Source organism: Oenanthe melanoleuca, chromosome 9 (assembly GCF_029582105.1).
Source record: "Oenanthe melanoleuca isolate GR-GAL-2019-014 chromosome 9, OMel1.0, whole genome shotgun sequence".
Classification (NCBI taxonomy): Eukaryota; Metazoa; Chordata; class Aves; order Passeriformes; family Muscicapidae; genus Oenanthe; species Oenanthe melanoleuca.
The window spans coordinates 16,271,848-16,290,357 of NC_079343.1; the positions used below are offsets into that span (position 1 = coordinate 16,271,848).

An 18,510-nucleotide genomic window follows, 5' to 3' on the forward strand; every position below is an offset into this window, starting at 1 on the left:
GAAACCCACCTCATCTTGATTTACCTTAGTGGTGAAAGACTCACCAAATGTAGGATTTTGGAAAATCCCAGGGATACTGCTGCAGTGTTTAATATCCCAGCTGAAAAGGGTGGGTATCAATGTTTCAGTACAAATTTTCTAGATTCAAACTCCTAGTTAGCCAGTTAAGTTAAAGAATTGCTGAATAAAATAGTTTTAAATAGTCTATATCTAAAACTCGTTGGAAATACCAGCCTGGCCCTCCAGTTATCAGAAAGCTTTCTGTCCCATGGTTTCCATTTCCAGTATTCAAAAATAAAATTTAAAGTAACACATTTGTTTTTAAAGCTTAAAAAGTAATAATTATCAAAATGTAAAAAAATACAGAGTCTCATTTCCTTTTAACTGATCCCCCTTTTGCCATATTTTGCAATCTTTAGGCTTCTGAAAGTCAAAGAAAGAGGATAATGTTTCAAATGTCATCCCTAATCATGAAACAAATCCACAAGGAAAACAAATGACATCATGCTTTTATCTCTGTGTATATAACTGATGTAATAGGAAGACCCATCCCTTGTAAACATCTCTTCTTGCCAGTTTGCCAGGATCCAGGGTGGGTGCACAGTGCTCTGTGACTGCATGCACACATTCTCCACTATTTTCATCAGTTCTCGCTTAGTTATTGCACTTAGTTTTTAACAGGAGTTGTTAAAGCCCTCAGAGTGATCCCAGAGGAAACTTTGGGTGCTGCCACAAATACAAATAAATCTCAGAGATGTGCAGAGACCTGTCCTGTCAGAGAGTGCCGAGCTGCCCCCACCTCAGCTGCTGACTGTCCTGGATCTCTGAGCCTCCAACGCCACATCAAACAGCAGGAATCCAGCTCCTTTTTCCTCCATCGTCTCTGTCTCTGTCCCCTCGTGGGCTTTGCAGGCCCTTGCTGCGTGTTTGTGCTCAGTTTGTGCTCTCCACTTCTGGGTTTAGCCCATGCCTCAGGCTGAGTGCTTGCCTTAGTGGCACACAGGAATGTCTCCCCTTGTCCACAGCCATTCCAAGGGGAACAAGATGAGCCTTTGTTATGAGCCCAGCTTAGTTTCTTGAAGGATTGAGTTTGCCAGCACTAAACTGAGAACAGCGTGTTTAAAAAAGTGTCTTGCTGCTCACAATTGTACCAATCAGCTGGCTCAAGAACGGGCAGATGCGTGTGTCCCAGCCAGTGTGAAGGCATGCAACACAAACTCAGCTGGCTGACACACACAGTATAAATATAGTTATTTTCCTTTCTTTAGGGAATGTATCGTTCTCAATCCAGTTTTAGGATTACACTCTAATCTCAGTCTCTGAGCAGTCTGTGCCCACATATCTAGGATTAGAATTTAGACCCACCCACAGCCTCTCCAATGGCACCTTACTCCAATTAAGAACACATATTTTGTGCTCCTGTATGACGTAATGTAAGCATAATTGCTTTTTTCCTTTCCAAAAGTTATTTATTTTGCTAAATGTGGATTCTGGAACAATTACTTTTCATAGTTTTATGACCCTCAGCATAGATTCAGAGCAAGAACCCTTGATCCTATAACTAATAACATTAAGACTATTAATAATATTGGCATATTTATCTATTTTTTTTTATATTTCTCAAACATTCAGGTCAGCTTTTTCAAAGGGAAGCCAATGGAAATGCAAATCAGATTATGTATGTCTTTGTTCATATGTTTCACTCATAAACAAGAATACATGTTCATATTGCATGTTTGACTGATTTAGCTGACACAAATTTACATGAGCATTTTAAACAATACTCAGCTTCTTCCAGTCTGTGGAGACACTGCTGTAGTTCACTAAACATTGACGTCAAAGAATGCTAATTTCATGTGTTGGATGTAAATAAAAGCAGTATTTGTAAACGAAATCTCAACACATTTAACTAAAAATACAAGTCTTCCAACAAGTCTTTATGATATATGACTAAACTGTATTTTGCCAATGCAATTGATAACATCAACACTTAGACTGCTATAGACATCTTGAAACTGTTGCATGATTAGATTTGCAAATGCTTCTGGTTCATGAAGTTCGTGTCTTGCCACTCCTTATCTAATAAATTCAGACAGAATTAGTCCTGGGTGAGTGGTTCTGCCTGCTGCCAAGAAGGGTTTGCTAAGGGTAAGACTCTAAAAGGTGGAGATTAACTTGTCTTCATCCCTGTAATGTGCTGTACAGCCAGGATTTGTGCAATAGGATCAGAGCAGAGCCATATATGAATCTAACACTGGACAGCTGGTGTGTATGAATTTATATGAACCCTGATGCCAGATTTTGAGCTACTCTCAAATCCCAGCTAATAAATGTATCAGAAGTGTACTTTCCCTGCTCCCTCACAGATCCTCCTCCGCTGGTGTGGCTTCGAATAAGCGAGTTGCTATGGAAAAGAGTATGAACCTAAACTACCCTAAATTTGACCTGCAGGTCAGAACTCCAGATAAATAACTGAAAAAGGTGTTTTTCCAAATGGAATAACACAGATTAGTCAGGTTCAGAACCTCCTCCTGACACAGAGTTACATATAAATCTTTACATTAGGTTATTCAGCTATTTTTCCCACTTGATCATTTCAATATTTCACTAACAGGAAATTCAGGGAAATAAAGAAGTCATTTAATACAGATAAAACACACATACAAAACATATCTTTTAAATTAAGTTAGAACCATGCAGAGATTTTGCCATTCAACTTGTAGAAAGAGATTAGAATTCTGGTGGAAATAACAATTCAACTTTATATCAAAAATATCAGAGTTATTTTGACATATCTGAGAAGAAATTCAGGGTAAGTTAGATAGGATTGATTGGCACACCAATGAAAAAAACAGAATTATTTCATGAAGCAACTTCCCTGAAAGCCTCATTAAGGAATCAATCTTCCTTTTGGCTTATGATGATTCAAAAACTGGGTCAGTGGAAGCAGTAAGCTACAGCTTTAGTGGAAGAAGATACCAAAGAACTTTAAAATCATATTATTCCATGAGTTTTTCAATACTGTATCTTTTCCATGTGAAACCAAAAGACTGCATTGCCTACCTTTGCATGGATAAGTTGTTTATCTGATGCCCATTGTTTGAAATGGTGGTCTGTGAATCTTAGTCATCTGGTGGATAATAATTATCAGTAAATATGGATAACTTTGCTGTGGATGATGCTGTAATCAGTACCCTACATTCTGGGAAAATGCCAATATTTAAAAGAAAACCTCATATTTAAATAGAAGTTTTAAAGAAAGTTCTTACATAGTTTCTGCTTCATTTCTGAAAGGAGGCAGTGTGAGACTGCCTGTCAACAGCCACTGTATCAGCCTTCACATCCAACACAAAATCCAGGCTTATTTTGGGAACTGCACAGACTACACAGAGAACACCAGAGTGACACTGGTGCTACTGGTTTCTAACCACTTACTCCTGCTTGCTTTTGGATAGATGTCTGTCAGAACAGGCAGGATATATGGGATCCCACAGGAGGGATTTGGGCAAGAACAGATGGCTCTTTTCCCACCAGGTTTTCCACAGTTCTACAATTTAAAGTTGCATCACATAATTTTAGTCACCAGTGTGATTTTAGGGAGAAGCATAGAAGTTCTAGAAAAGTCTGATGAAAGAATTGCCTTTTACTTGTGTGTCCTTTTCCTACACAGAGACTTTTCTCCAGACAAAAAGCACATTTACAACTTAGATTTAAACAGGTGACTGACACATTCTAGCAGTTCCTAAAATGCAAAAGTGGTACAACTTGTCAGTCATCTGAGAGACAAAAATGTGTCACTATTAAAATCACTATTAATTTTATTTTTTCCCTGATTTACTAGAATAAAAAGGTTAAAACCTCCTGGGTCTTTTTTTTCATTATGGTTATCTGAACATTTGGTGGTTTCTTTGCACCTTCATATCAGAGAATCACAGAACAGGAATGGAAGGGACCTTTAAGGCCATCTACTCCAATGCCCCTGCAATAAGCACTGACATCTCCAGGTAGACCAGGTTTCTCTGGTCAGGTGCACCAGACAACAGCAAGGCTGTAAGAAGGGCAGCATGAAGTTTAACATTTCAGTTTGTTTTGCAGAGTATTCAATACAGAGTTCCTATCCAAGAAAGAAAAATACCCAAATGGCCCACTGAACAATATGGTAGGGCAAATACCATCATCCCAGTTACCACCTATTTTTTGAGCTGCTGAAAAGTTTAGTCCAGCACTAAATCGCTTTAGTACTGAGCTTTAAAATGCTTTAGCAGCTCAGAAGCACTTTGGCAGCTCAAATGCTCTTCATGAGGCACCCAACATCCTAAATCGCTTTAAGTCTAAAGTATCCTAAAAGAAAAGGCAAATGGAAACGTGTCCAGCAGCACATGTTCAATAAAAATGTCAAGAACAAAGGCCATGGTGCTGGTCTGGGATTTGACAGACTTGTCTACTGCCAGGGAGACCTGAGTCTTGGTCAACACAGAATCCAACATCTACACTTACAAATATAAAGCACTTTTATTTTGAGGACACACCAGTGGTAGGGTCTAAGTTCAGCCTCTACTTTCAATGCAAATGGCTGAAATGACTCATTTGTTTGCCTTTTGGCAAACTCCTTTTGAGACCAAGTATCTCCTTCATATCATAGAAATGGTAAATTCCTTATGCACATGAATTAGATTGATATATATCACTTAAATTATTTTAAACTCATCAAAGGCAATAAAAGAAGTTATAATGATTAATCTATTTTATAAATGGCTTGGGTTACAAAATACAGGACTTTGCTTTTATCTCATTTTTGGATAAGGAATAATACTCCTATCTTTGCATTTCCCTCACTGTTACCTCCTCAACCAAATGGTTGAACTCCTGGAGCTGTAACTCTCTATCTGCTAGATGAGAACACTTCAGCATTACATTTTCCTTCTTTCAGAAAACAAAAAGAATCAGTGTCATCAGAGCTAAATGGGGATGGAAATTCAACTCCTTACTTAAAAAAAAATTAAAATCGAATAATTTGCAGTTCAAGTCTAGTGTGAGATGAATGTACAGATGCTCCTGCTGCTGGCTTCAGAGCCAGCCTGCTCCCTCTGCCAACACCTCAACTCAAAGCATTCCATACAGGATAGCTTTTTGATATCCAGACCCTGGGTTACAGGGCTTGCTTCCCTTACAATTATTAAATATGTATATATTAATTACATGTATTAATTTATAATTAATCTGAGTCTTACTAGTTTTATCATTGTTTTTATCACCACAAATCATGTTAGCTTACCTTTTTTACTTCAATTTGGCAGCCTTAAGGGGCTGATGTCATTTGGAACAGATAATTTCTACCATTTCTTTCCATCTGCTTCACTTAGTTTACAGTAGACAGGGCTCCAAACTATTACAATTCTGAAATTAAACCAAAGACACCTGCCTTCGTAAGTTTGAGCACATCACTGCTCTCAGACACACCGGGGCTGAAAGCAAAGGCTTGGGCTTAATTACCTCTTTTTAAGCAGGTGTTATTCTCCAGCATCCTGGTTTTCCTTGCATTGTAGGATCCAAGGACACTGAAAAACTCATTGTAAGCAAGGGCAATATTTGCATTGTCCTCAAAACTGGAAGTTTCTACACGGAAAACACTGCAACCCATGAGCGTGGAAGGGTCCAGGTGTGACTGGCAGGACCACGTGGGAAACAACCTGCATAACCTTCTCTGTTTCTCATCTCTGAATGTTTTATTCCTCTCTTTGGTGCTGCTGCTTCAGTTCTGTACATCAGCTGTTGTTGCTGTGTCCCCGCAGCATGACTCCCCGGGAGCACATGAGGAAGATGTCCATCCTGGGGGAGCAGGGAACGCTGGAGGAAAAGCACCTGTACCGGCTGGCAGGCAGCATGGCAGCAGGAGGTGAGCAGCAGGGAACCCCACTGCACAGGAGCACTGCTGGCTCTACAACCTACAAGAAACAGCCAGCAGCAGCTCTGAGGTCTTTAAAAGGTATTTCCAATTTATCTTAGGAGTAACTGCAGAAACATTTTGCATAAGGTAATTAAAAATTAACAAAGTGGGCTCTTGGAATTCAGTATTTGATTAAAAGATGCTGAGCATCTGAAAACAAGTAAATGTCACACAGAAACTCAAACAAAAACCACAGTTGGACACTATGATGTTCTGGCTCACCAGGGTTTTTTCTCCTAGAGCTGCTTTCTCATGACAATGCAGGTTCCACCTAGTATGATTTTTCTCAAAATGAACCTCTATTAGAAATGAAAACCCTCTCAAGCAGAGAACCTATTATCCACAGCTGTCTTCTGTTTCACAATGTTATGTAAATTATTATTCATTGTAATTTGTCCTTTGACACACTTGACTGAGCACATCCTATTTATTTTTCCTCCAGTTTGATTGAATAAATCTACATTATTTAAACGAAGTAGTTCAAGTGGTAGTGAAAACATATTTTCAGTTGCTGCTACTTAAAAAAAAAAAAAAGGTGTGATTTGAATTAAAGGAAACAAAACAAAACATTTTTTTCTGGTAAGGTCATACTGCAGCCAGAATCATATCCTTACCGACTGCACTGACAGCAGAACTGTGTGTGCTTTGTGTCAGAGCTGCGGCAGCGGCAGGAGATGCTAATGAGGAACCAGCTGATGGCAGTAAACCCGCAGCTGATGGGGCCGGGCCAGCCGAGGATGCAGGCGATCCCTGCCCAGTTTGAGCCGCGACTGGTGGACAGGTACCAGGCACCTTTATTCTGTTCCAGTACTGCAGTTAATCACTCTGTGTGCACTGTCCCTGAGGCTGTAAAGACCTTTGGTTATTCTCAGCTAAACAATATCCTCTGCATATCTGAATGGGGTTTTTTTCCTCTCAGAGATCTGCTACCTTCAACTGAAATGATGGCCTCAGCTGACCCCAGACAAATCCACATAGCATCCCACCTGGGACCCGCAGTCCCACAGCACCCCAACATGCCAAACCTGCTGTCCAACCGTGTCTACCCAGGCCCAGGTAACAAAGCACCCTCTGCATCCTGGAAAGTGGGACCATGTGGATCAGAGAGCCAACTGCACCTGCTAGTTTTCCATAGGTTTATTGGTAGTGTCAATAACAGTTTATTTTATTTTATTTAGAAAAGGTCTCACTTAAAGGAGGTGGTCTGCTTACCAGAGATTCTAAACTGTGCTGGTTTAGGTCTACGTACTCTAGCTTTTGTTAAATACACTCCTCAGAGTCTTTTGCATGTTTTTGATCCCTCATTTTCTTTTTGTACTTTCCAAGCATTTTCACACCCAAACAAAAGGCTGTAGCTAAAAAAATAGCTCCTCGACAACACTTTTACACTACATTTTACACTTTCTCTTATATGGGTGCTGGCTGCTTTATACTGATCATACTCTCTAATGATAATACCACATGCCACTTAATTCATGTAGGGCAAATACAAGTCCTTTTTAATAAAGGCTCAAAATTACAGGGCACAGCTCCAAGGGAAAGGCTGGACATCACAACTATGGCATTCATGTCATGCTGCACAAAAATTTGCACATTGCTTTACACAAAATGAGCTTAAGAGTCTTTGAGACAAGTGAATGTATTTTCGACGTCACATCAGTACAAAAAGGAAAAAAAATTTATTTCAGTCTCTTTCCCTGCATTAAAATGGATCTCAAATAAGAGAGTCCCTCAAGAGGAAATGTAATTTAAAACTACAGCCTCCAGGCTGAAAGCAGTCTTGAAGGAGCAGGTTTGCTTTGCTCAACTGATGGCTATTATTTTCTGAGCAGTTATATGTACCTCAAAGGCATAAGTCACCAAAAAAAAAACACCCTGTTGTCTCCTTCTTTTATGATTAATGGCAGGTATTCCTATCTACAGATCTGATCCTGAAAATGCCTGATGATGGATTTCATGTTCTTTCTACATATTTCCACCAAAAAAATGACAACAAATAGGATCTAACTTGAAATCCTATAACCTTCCTGGTGAAACCCACTGTTGTAGACTTATAGTTTTTTAAAAGCTTCTCTGCATTGTTTTGGGGGTTGTGCATTTGCATAGGGAACAAGTGAATTTTAAAGACTTTTTTTTCCCCTTCCCTTTAAGGATACAGCTTTCTGCAACCAGAATCCATGGAAGCTGTGGCTAGAAGACAAGAACTGGTTCAAAAGCAAAATATTGCCAGGTAATTAATAGCCAGCTTTGCTCTGAGGTCCATGCCAGGATTAAAGCAGCAAAGTGATTGAGATTGTTTTTCAAGTCACCCAGAGAAGCAGAGAGCCCTTGAGTATCAATTAAGACCTGAAGCTACTGACTTTCTGCTTGCCCTATTTTGCTTTTTATTCTTAAAAGGATGCAACAAAAATAAACAAACCCCTTAGCTTGGTTAAGGAAAAGAACAAGCTATAGCCACAACCCTTGAACTGTGGATCCAAATACCCTGAAGTTGCAAAAGTTCAGGAACAAATTCAAACTTTACAGCTGTGTGATATCACACACAACACTTTAAGCGTGTAGCTGGGCCTTTGGGATGAGCAGCTGTGTCTCCACCCTACCAGGTGGGCAACTTTCCTAGTTTGACCAAAGACTTGGAATATCAGAGTGACTGTAGAAAGTCCAGTTATTTGTACCAGTTTCAGTGTTGTCAGTAGCTGGTTAAGGAACCACCACTGCCCTCCCTCATGGCCACACCATTTCCACAGAGGAACTCTAACCTCAGACACTCCTGCACTGGGCTGCACTACTCAGTGGTAGTGCCCCTCACACAGTGAGACTAAGAGCAAAGAACAGCTAAGTTCTGTATGTTCATCTGAAAATAATTATGACCAAAGTGTTTTGAGCTCTTAAGTCAGCAATGCTTGATTACCAAACTCCTCCAAGCACAAGATTTGCACCAGCAATGCATTCCCTGTAGCTCTTGCAACATGGCAAAAACCCTGAGAAAAACAAGTGAAATAAGGAGCAGCAAACATGGCCATCATACACCCACAGCCACATCAGAGCTGGTTCTACCTGTTCAGGCTCTTCCCTCAACTGACCAAACAGCAAAACTACAGCATGAAACAAATCACCTACACCTTAAAAACCTTTTACCCCAGTATTTTGCCATCCTGGCAATTTCCAGGGTGTTCACACAGCTTTCTGCAGCACAGGTCACCTTTAGGGCTGCACTTGCTTCTTTCAGCTGTCCCAAAAATCAAGTGTTGACAATCTCCTGCACTTGGTGCAGCTTGTGCTGCTGAGCACCTGGGCTCAAATCCTTGTCCTCCAAGGGACTCTGCCTCATCCCAAAGCTCTGTTTGCTGGTCCTGACAGGAAAAGACTATCTCAGCTGGAGGAGGAGGCAGGAATGTAGTGCTTTCTGCTGTTTATTGCCACCTCAAGAACTGGGTGGGAGTAATGACAATCAGGCAAAATGTACAAGGACACAGCACATAGACAAAACACTTCCTTTGTATCTCTGAAAGCAGAAAATCAATATGTTGGAGGTTGTTTCAAAGATGAAAAGGCAGAGAAAAAGCCATGAATGGTATGATCAAATAATTCCTTCTCATACCAAAAATCTGTATAGATAGCTTTTGCCCAAACTGTTTTCCTGATAATTTTATGCTCTCCTGAAGATCAGGCTCTCTGTGACCTGTTAAACTCATTGCAGTGTTAAGAAATCTGTCTTGATGCACTTTAAAGTGCTTATTTCCAAATATGCAAATATCCCATTGAAACCTCCTGAAAGCTCCTCTAGGAGCTCTACCTTTCTGTTTGATCATTGGCCTGGCTCCAGAGAAAGCTGATGCCAGCAAAGGTTGGTGCAGCAGAGACAAATACATCTACTTGTATTCTCTGTATCCCACTGGCAAGCCCTCACATCCACTAGGACAGGAGCAGGAAGCTGGCATGGACTCTGGAGCATTCATCCAGAAGGAAGGAGATCACTTCCCACCAGGATCTCACCCTTTCACACTCTCAGAACCATGCTCAGGTGCCAGGCACTGTGCAGGATTACTCAAGAGACTTAGCATTAGCTTACTCTGAATAGATGCACAGGCTCCATAGATAATATCATCTTGCTCTTTACAATTTACAATATCACTGGAATTTTGCAGTTTTCAGTACAAATTTCTGAGTGATAATATAAAACAGTTATTTTCTTTAGTCTTCAACTCTTATGACTCTGGAGACTATTTTCCAAATGTGAATATAATCCCCATGTCTGGATTGCCAATATGCAAATAACACATTTTTTTGTCTGAAGTTGTTCCCAGAGCCATCACATGGAAAATAGGTTTTCCCTTTCTTTTAGCTTACTATGTGTATCTGACAGCACATTAAATACAGCCAGGTTTGCCATTCCATCTGCAGTCTGTACCCTCTCACACACAGCAATGTAGGGGAGAGACAAAACAAGCAGTACTCTTACCTATTCATTTATCTGAGTTTTATTCTGCTGCTGAAAAAAAAAAAAAAAGAGTTGATGGAGGGACCAAACTGCCCTAACTGCTCATGCTCTGTGTGTCTTTTAGAATGGAAATGGAGATGAGTGCTATTTTTCAGCAAAAGGAAATGGAGAAGGCCCATCGGAAAGGGCTCCTGGGCCTGGAAGCCCCTTTCCTTTACCACGGGATGCCAGCGAGTCCCATTGCCTTCCGTGGCAGGCACCGACTCCCCGAAGGGCACCTTGCCAACGACCTGTACGTCCATCGCACCAGCCTGGATGAAATCCATGGCAACACCATGCTCATGGCAAGCAGCCCATATCCACCAGTCACCACACTGCAGAGGGAGAGGGGGCGCCGCCCTGGGAGGAGAGCAGGAAATCACAAAACTGCCGAGGGCACTGCCAACGGCACGAAGAGCCAGGCAGATGATAAATCCACAGACTCTGCCTCAGCTGCAGTGGATGATGAGAAAGAAGACAAGAAAGAAGTAGAAGTGGAGACATCAAACAAACATGAGCAGAGCAAAAACCAGACTGAGCCATCTGCAGTTGCCAAGAACTGCAAAGAGTTTGAACAAAGCTTGAGGAAAAACTGCACTACTCATGAAATTCCTACTGAAACCACCAGCTGCAGCAACACAAATGAGAAGGAAGCCAACAGCTCCTGTGCTGCTTTTGATGACAAGTACCTGTACCCTTCTGCAATCCCATTCTCAGCGTTACCATATGGATTTCCAGTGCCCAACAACCCATTGCTACCTTCAGGTTTGTCAGATATCCAGATTAGTTAGAGTGGCATGATGATACAATCTGGTTTTATTGATTTGGTCTCTCAATTCTTCCCACTGTTTTAAGTGAATTTTTGGTATGGTAGAGTCAATGCAATTAAAAGTAGAATTCTAATGCTGCAAACTGTAATATCTGTATTCAGTTCTTGTTTTAAAAAGGAATTTCAATTAAAAGAAACAAAATTGCTGAATGAAGTTGTGAGTTAGGTCTCTCTCCAGCCCGCAACTTTTCTGTATGTCCTAACTCACAGTAGGCACTATGGACTAGCAAAGGCTTGGATCTGTTCTACTGAAATAGTAGTCAAATTAAAGTAACAGTAAAGTCTAAAGAAGAAAAAGCACTGGATAATGCACTCATTAGAGGAAGTCCAGCAGCATGATTTGTATGTGTAGTGACTGTTAGGAACAGTGCCAGCAGTAAACAAAGAAAGCCACCAAAAAAAAAAAAACATTCAGGGTTCTGTTCATTACATGGTGATTTTGTGGCTCCTGTATCTGCAAGTGATACATCCTGCTGTTAATAGATTAAGTTCTGAAAAGGTGTAAAATTCTCATTATAACAATCATTTCCTCCTGATTTGCCAGCAAAATTCTACCAAGATAACTTCTGTGTTTCCTCCTCAAAGGAGCTCATGGCCTGATCCTGAATGGAGAAGACATTTCTTCCATCGAAGACATTCGCAAGTGGACAGTTGATGATGTGCACAACTTCATTGTCAGCCTCCCAGGCTGCTCAGATTATGCTCAGGTGATTATAAACATCCACTACATTTTCATTACTTTAGGACCATCTAGATTTAAGTGTCAGCAAGCAAATGTAAGTGTGGGAGGGTAGTCACTTGTCCCAAAATTACAAATATAATAGTAATTTTCTTTGTGCAGCTAGAAGATAAATACAAAGATAAAACAGTAAAATTATTATTTCTTCTTTTTTATTGTTTATGCCTCAGGGTTAAGCATGAAAAATAACAATCAAAGTCTATTTTAGCACACTATGATGTGTTTTATCATTTCATCAGATATTTAAAGACCATGCTATTGATGGAGAAACCCTTCCACTGCTAACAGAGGAACATCTCCTGGACACAATGGGATTAAAACTCGGACCAGCATTAAAAATCCGCTCTCAGGTATGATCATTAAATGTATGCCAAGATGGTGAGTCACAGAGACATGAAAAGTGCCAGAAGATGACAGGAGGGCATTTTTCCAAACTAAAGCACTTTTTTTTTTCACTGGTAAGGTAACTACCACAATACTGGGAGAAAATAAATTAGTCCAGCAAAGTTTTCTTTTGCTTCCCTGTACATTACCATGGCACACAGGGAGACAGTAAAGAATATGACTGTACATCTTTCAGGAACAGACTGTCCCTCTCTGCAGTTTTTTGCCCTTAATTTCATCACTAATATCAATTCTCTGTGTGTTTCTATTGTTGCTGGTTCTTTTCCTTTTCTTTAATCCCCTATACTCTCTCATTTTTTTCTCACTCTAACCACCTGCCCCACTCCTGGATGGCAATTTGCCTCTTCTCTGTCTCTGGATGTTGCAGCACCATGGGAGCAGGAGGATCCCTGCTGTTCTAGGCCCAACAGTCCCAAGTTGGGTATTGCCAAGCTCCTTCCACAATCTGGGCCTAGAAAACTATAAGAGAGTGAAAATGGAAAAGATTTATTTTCACAAGAATGTGACAACCCTTTGAGATGTCTGGGGTATCCCTGGTGTTGCTGCACCAGACCCAGGCTTGATGTTTAATGGTTTTAACAGCAAGAAGTAATTGCTGCAATTGTGCCTTTGTCTTGAAAGGTGTCCCGACGTCTGGGCAACGTGTTCTACATGATGAATGTCCCTCTGTCTGTGCCCCTGCCTCCTGCCCCAGGGAAACCCTCGGAGCAGCCCTCTGACATGGCCTCTCCTCTGCACTGCAACAGCAGTGGTGACACCCTGGACAGTCCCTGTTCCCAGGACCCAGAAACCTCCCAAGCAGTGGAACAGATCGTTTCAGAAAGCAGGGAAAATCCTTGTGACACAGCTGGATCCCAGGCTGACTTCCAGATGATTGCTTTCCAGAAGAGTTGAGCTAAGTCCAGGACATAACAAGTTTTTAATAATACAGGAATGTCTAGCTACAAAGTGTTTGAGAAGAAGCTACAGCCTGAAACCTCTGTAAGGCTGAGGCTGAAGGAAATAAGCTGCCAGTGCAGCATGAAGTGTTGTACCTGAAAGGCATTCAGAAATGCAGCTACAGGTTAGTGCAATTACTTTCAAGTGCAATTCATTGAAAAGAATACCAGTAGAGTTAACAGGTAAATTGAATCTTTCATTGAAGTCCAGGGTTATCACTGAAAGCTGTCAGAGACAGAGTACATTGTGCGTCTTAGAGTGTGTTGCAGTGACCAGCTGAGAAACTACATGGAAAAGTCACAGTTTCCAAACATAACTGACTTCTGCTTCTGTTAAACAAAATTTATACAAAACATTTATATGGAATTCACTGGGACAGTATGGAACTGCCTACAGAATATAGAGAAATATACCCCAGACTCAGCAATTTGAGTTAATCCATTGCTACTCCAGAACAAAGCCTTTCTAAGTGCCTGGCAAGGATATACTGCTTATAAAGACACACACATTGAACATGAAAATACCATGTGTGACAGCAATTTTAGTTATTCCAAGGCATTCTTATCACCAGGGCTGGAATTCGTTTTTTGTGACTGCAAGCCGAGACGAGTCACCGGCCCCTGCCACCAAGGCCAATCACTGGGACAGTGACATTTCCTGCAGGCAGCAGGCTCAAAGCCACCTGGTTCCTGCCAGCCTCTGCCAGAACACCCTTCCCATCAGCTCATCTGGGCAAGCCATGGAAAGCTCTACCCTCAGCAGCACGTTCAGTATTCTTCGGAAGAGGCCATCAATCTAGCCTGAGAGCTCCCTTTTTTCTGGAAAAATATGGTTTCCCCTCACTCCTGCTACTGATGGGTCATTATCTCACAGCAAACAAGGACATGAAATAGAGCTTTCAGCTAAGGACAGATCCCCAGCATTTATTGTGATTCCTGTGTGACTTATCCTTGTTCCCTTTTCAGGGGTTTGGTCCTACACTGGTTTTCCATGCAGACTTTGGAAGTCACTACACTTCCACTCTCCTCCCTCAAGAACTCTTCTTTACTTCAAAGGACACACAAATATCTTTGACAAAATCAAGTTCTGTTAACTGAGGGTTGATAGATTGTGGACCCGCTCTATGTTGCTACTTTAGATTCTCTCCCCTTAGTTTAGTTTGTGGGGCCTAAAGTACTGAAACCCCAAGAGGTATGAAGCTGGTGAGTGGATAAATACACAAGGAGGGGAAGTATTTCCATATTCTATTATTTTACTTTAGCCAGAAATAAATTGCTTTATGTCTTTGTTATATTTTTGCACTAGATAATGTGTGATTAGATGTTTGAAACAGCAACCTCGGATGTCCATCTCACCATACATTGCAGAAAATTGTATACATTTGGAAAAATGGCAAACAACTATATTCTTTATAGTATATGAACCAATTTCTAACTTATATTTTGTACAAGTGACAATCATGTTGACAATGTCACCTATCTGATTAAACAGAGTTAATGGCTTGGTTTTCTAATGGCATCCGACCTCCTCGCTGTGTGAAATATTCGACTCAATCCACTTGAGACCTTCACCCTGGAAGAGGAATCGCTGACACTGTTCAGGGCAGTCAGGCCACGAGATGTCGCTGCAAAGCTACTCGGTCACCTGCTGTCCCTGCTGTCCCTGCGAAGGGAAACGTAGCGCACCTGAAGTACCAGGGGCATGTTAAGGGCAACCATATGAAGAAACTTCACTTGTTTTTCTAAAGTAACAGCAGAAAAGCTTGACTTCAAGTCCCATATGCCAGGGAGGAAGGATTGAAATGTGGTTTTGAAGACTGAGATTATTTTTGTAAATGGGTCAGACATGAACAATGCCAAAAGCTGAGAAAGTTGGGATGCAACATTTGCAGTCTTGTACTACTTCTGCAAATAAAAAAACCCCACCAAGCATACGATCCTTTGCACATACTGGGCTCTTCTCCCCAAAATGACAAAAAGAATTACTTCATATTTCCTGTACTGGGGGAGATGTGCTGCAGCAGCCAAAAGGCAATAAACCCGGAACAGTAAACAGCTGTGAAGTGAAATAGGAAGGAAAGGGATTTACCTAAACAGACATAATAGATTCTATTTCTAATGGAGGAAATACCATGGTAATGAATGTTTCCTCTCCAACAAACACTTCAGAGAAAATGAAAATAAAAGGTAAAATTAATTAAAAAGTACACAGAATCAGTAGACAGACCAATATTTCCACAAGTTGATGGAATTGTTTATATGTAAACATTGAGGTCTTACTGGTTCTCATGTTCTTTTTGGACATTTATTGTTTTTTTCCAGATGCAAGGAGGTTCAGGTAGCAATCACAAGTACCTAAAAAACTTGGCAGAACTCTCCTTCCTAACAACTTTCTGGTGCCTGTGCCAGCATTGCATTTATTTTTTTCTGCAATGCAACTAAAATCACAATGGGATGCAGATGATGTATATTAATACATGTTGCATCATTAGAAATGTTTCATTTAACATCTATTGCTGTATTAATAGCAGTGATGCAGTTAATGAAGAAGAGATTTTTTTAAAATGAGGTGTTGTAGAAGTTGATTTTGTCTTTATCTACACTAAATGTGTGGGCTTCTAGGGACAGAGACTTCCATTTTTAATTTTTTTTAATAGGGCCAACGTTAAAGACAAGATTAATAAAAAGGGATAACAAACATATGGCAAAATGGTCCCATATCATAAGCAGCAGATTTAGGAAAGTCCTGAAGAGGAAGAAATGGCTTGTCTTTCCTACAACAACCTGAGTTTCTGGCCTCATGTAGGCTACAGATGATGATGATGATGATATGGAGTACAAACTCACAGGGACTTAAACAGATCATTCTCTGATCAATTTTCCAGCTGAAAAGTAATGCAGAAAGTAAAAAAGTAATGCAGAATTCCTACCAGGTCCAAGGCAGGCTGTCCTTTTAATCCAGCACACAAACAAAAGAACAGCCACATAGGTTGACAAGGTGATGGTATTTCAAACTGACCCATACCCATGGCACCAGCTACTGCATAAAACTCTGTATTCTAAGACTTTATACAATTGTGAATTTGCCACAGAATGGTTTTCAGAATTATAAATTATCCTTTGAGTGTGAAACAGAAAAAATAACCCACTCTGGTTTTTAAAATCATAGCTAGTATTTAAACTCTCTAGAAATTCCCCATATTTTCAAATTTCCAGTTACTCTCATACAATCTTGATTGGTTGTGCAGTGCTTTGAGTCGCCATTAACATCAGAAATTTTACAGAAAATCATCCAAAACTAGATACAGCTCTTGTTTTGGTACCTTGCCATGGTAATGTTCTACCAAAGCACTTTATTATTCACTGGAAAATAACAAGTCTATTTTATGAGGCTGAGTGTTCATAGAATTACAGAATGGTTTGAGTTGAAAGGGACCTTAAAGATCATCCAGTTCCAAACCCCTGTGTTCATCAGGGTTCAGCTGCCTCTGATGGTTGGTTTTGATTAGTTCTTCATGTTATCATAAATAGCTGTAGCTTTATTGCTATGGCAATTTCAGTACAATAATATATGCTATATTGAGAGAAAAGCTCACCTCTCCTTTCTCATTTGTTTAGGCTTTGGGTGGTTATTGCAGTTGCCAGGCTCCTTTCCTTGGGAAGGCTTTGCTCCTCCCATCACCTGTACTGAGGCCACAAGAACTACTCTGTTGATTTGGCTCTTATGCTGTCTTTTCCTTTGTCCCATTCCCAAGTTTACCCAAGTCTGGTTTTTCCAGACAGAATTAGTTCTGCAGCTATCCCCATGCTCTTCTTAAGCCACCAAATTCCTTGTGGGTAAGGATGCAAATCTTTAATTCAGCCCAGAGTAAAGAAGAATCTGTTGATTATGTTGCATGGAGAATGATGCAGTATTTTTCCCTGTAGCACAGCAAAGACGTGAATAGACATTTTGATTTATTGAAAATTTAAAAACACATATAGCATCTGTGTGTGTGAATTACTGACATAAAGATCAACCAACCAAAATGGCAAAACAGAAGAAGCACCACTGACCATGGAAAAGAAGAAAGCACCAAACCAACCTGGTCCTTTGCTGCAGCCTTGGCTCATCAGCCAATCTTTGCTGATTATCTTTCAGTTCCAAGGTTCCAACAGCTTTGCTAGAAGAGCACTGTGCAGCTGGGATTTGTGGGACTCCAGCAGTCCCTGAACACTCTGCACTGGAAGATGGTTCAATAAAGCACTTGCTGGCTTCTAGTTCAACCTGTTAAATGGAGGGATGTAAACTCAAGACTTACATCCTTACATAAAAAATATTTTTAACTCAAACACTTGTAATCATAACAAATTTATGATTTTATAAAACAATAACAGGTACCTTTTTTAAGGCTATACCTTAAATATTGAAACTCTTATCATCCCCTCCTGACACTGGCAAAAACAGATATATAAGCAAACCTTTTTTATCCAGACTTTTCCCCAAAACCTCAGCTGGGTCTTCCAGAAAATGTATTGATGTATTTTTCATTTATGTAATGTATTTTTCACTTATGTGTGGTACATCATCACTGACTCCAGCATGGTTTGATTGACAGTGGTCTTTAGAAAGAGCTGATGTGCCAGCCCATATTAGGAGAGACATATCTAGTTACTCCCCAGTTACTGCTTAAATGAAATTATATTCTTACAATGAACAAAGTCAGTATTAGAAATAGGTGCAAATAATTACAGAAGAACCAGAGAAATTATTTTATAGTTCAATTAGGATTTTTGTCAGTTATATGTATCTAATACTGGGTTTTATAGAAATGAAAAGGAACTTGCAAGAGTGGAAGTATTTAAGAACTTTCTTAGCGAAAAATAATTATGGAGATTCGTCTAATAAAACTTTGTTGTTCTGCTAAATTAAAAGCTAAGTGGCTAACTAAATATTTATAAGCTTTTGAGATGGAAGTGACTCAGGGTATGTCTACATTGGAATATGTTTCTGAGTTGTGACTCACGTATTTGTGGGTGGATTTTATCTGAACCTGTCTTGACAGTATGCGATGCTGTGCAGTACAAGGACCATATTCTTTATATTCTGAGCCCATTCAGTGTTGAAGCTGACTGGATGAAAAGGAAGGTCACTCCAGAGCCTGCACTGTGCTACCATCTGTACATAATCAA

At 40.2% G+C, this 18,510-nt stretch overlaps 1 protein-coding gene across 1 annotated transcript; it reads left to right on the top strand.

The window, feature by feature from the left end:
* Window positions 1-5,793: 5,793 nt before the first annotated feature.
* On the top strand, window positions 5,794-14,863 carry SAMD7 (sterile alpha motif domain containing 7). The gene is made up of 8 exons (XM_056498982.1): window positions 5,794-5,896; window positions 6,602-6,728; window positions 6,867-7,003; window positions 8,099-8,177; window positions 10,513-11,192; window positions 11,842-11,963; window positions 12,235-12,345; window positions 13,022-14,863. The coding sequence occupies exons 1-8, from the start codon at window positions 5,794-5,796 to the stop codon at window positions 13,292-13,294; spliced, it is 1,632 nt and encodes a 543-aa protein (XP_056354957.1). The 3' UTR covers window positions 13,295-14,863.
* Window positions 14,864-18,510: the final 3,647 nt, after the last annotated feature.

Bases quoted from the DNA above. Each gene is read 5' to 3' on its own strand.
- SAMD7 (XM_056498982.1), top strand. From the start codon at position 5,794: ATGACTCCCCGGGAGCACATGAGGAAGATGTCCATCCTGGGGGAGCAG. The intron at 6,729-6,866 runs GTACCAGGCACC...TTTTCCTCTCAG, and splicing joins GAGCCGCGACTGGTGGACAG to AGATCTGCTACCTTCAACTG. The intron at 12,346-13,021 runs GTATGATCATTA...TTGTCTTGAAAG, and splicing joins CATTAAAAATCCGCTCTCAG to GTGTCCCGACGTCTGGGCAA.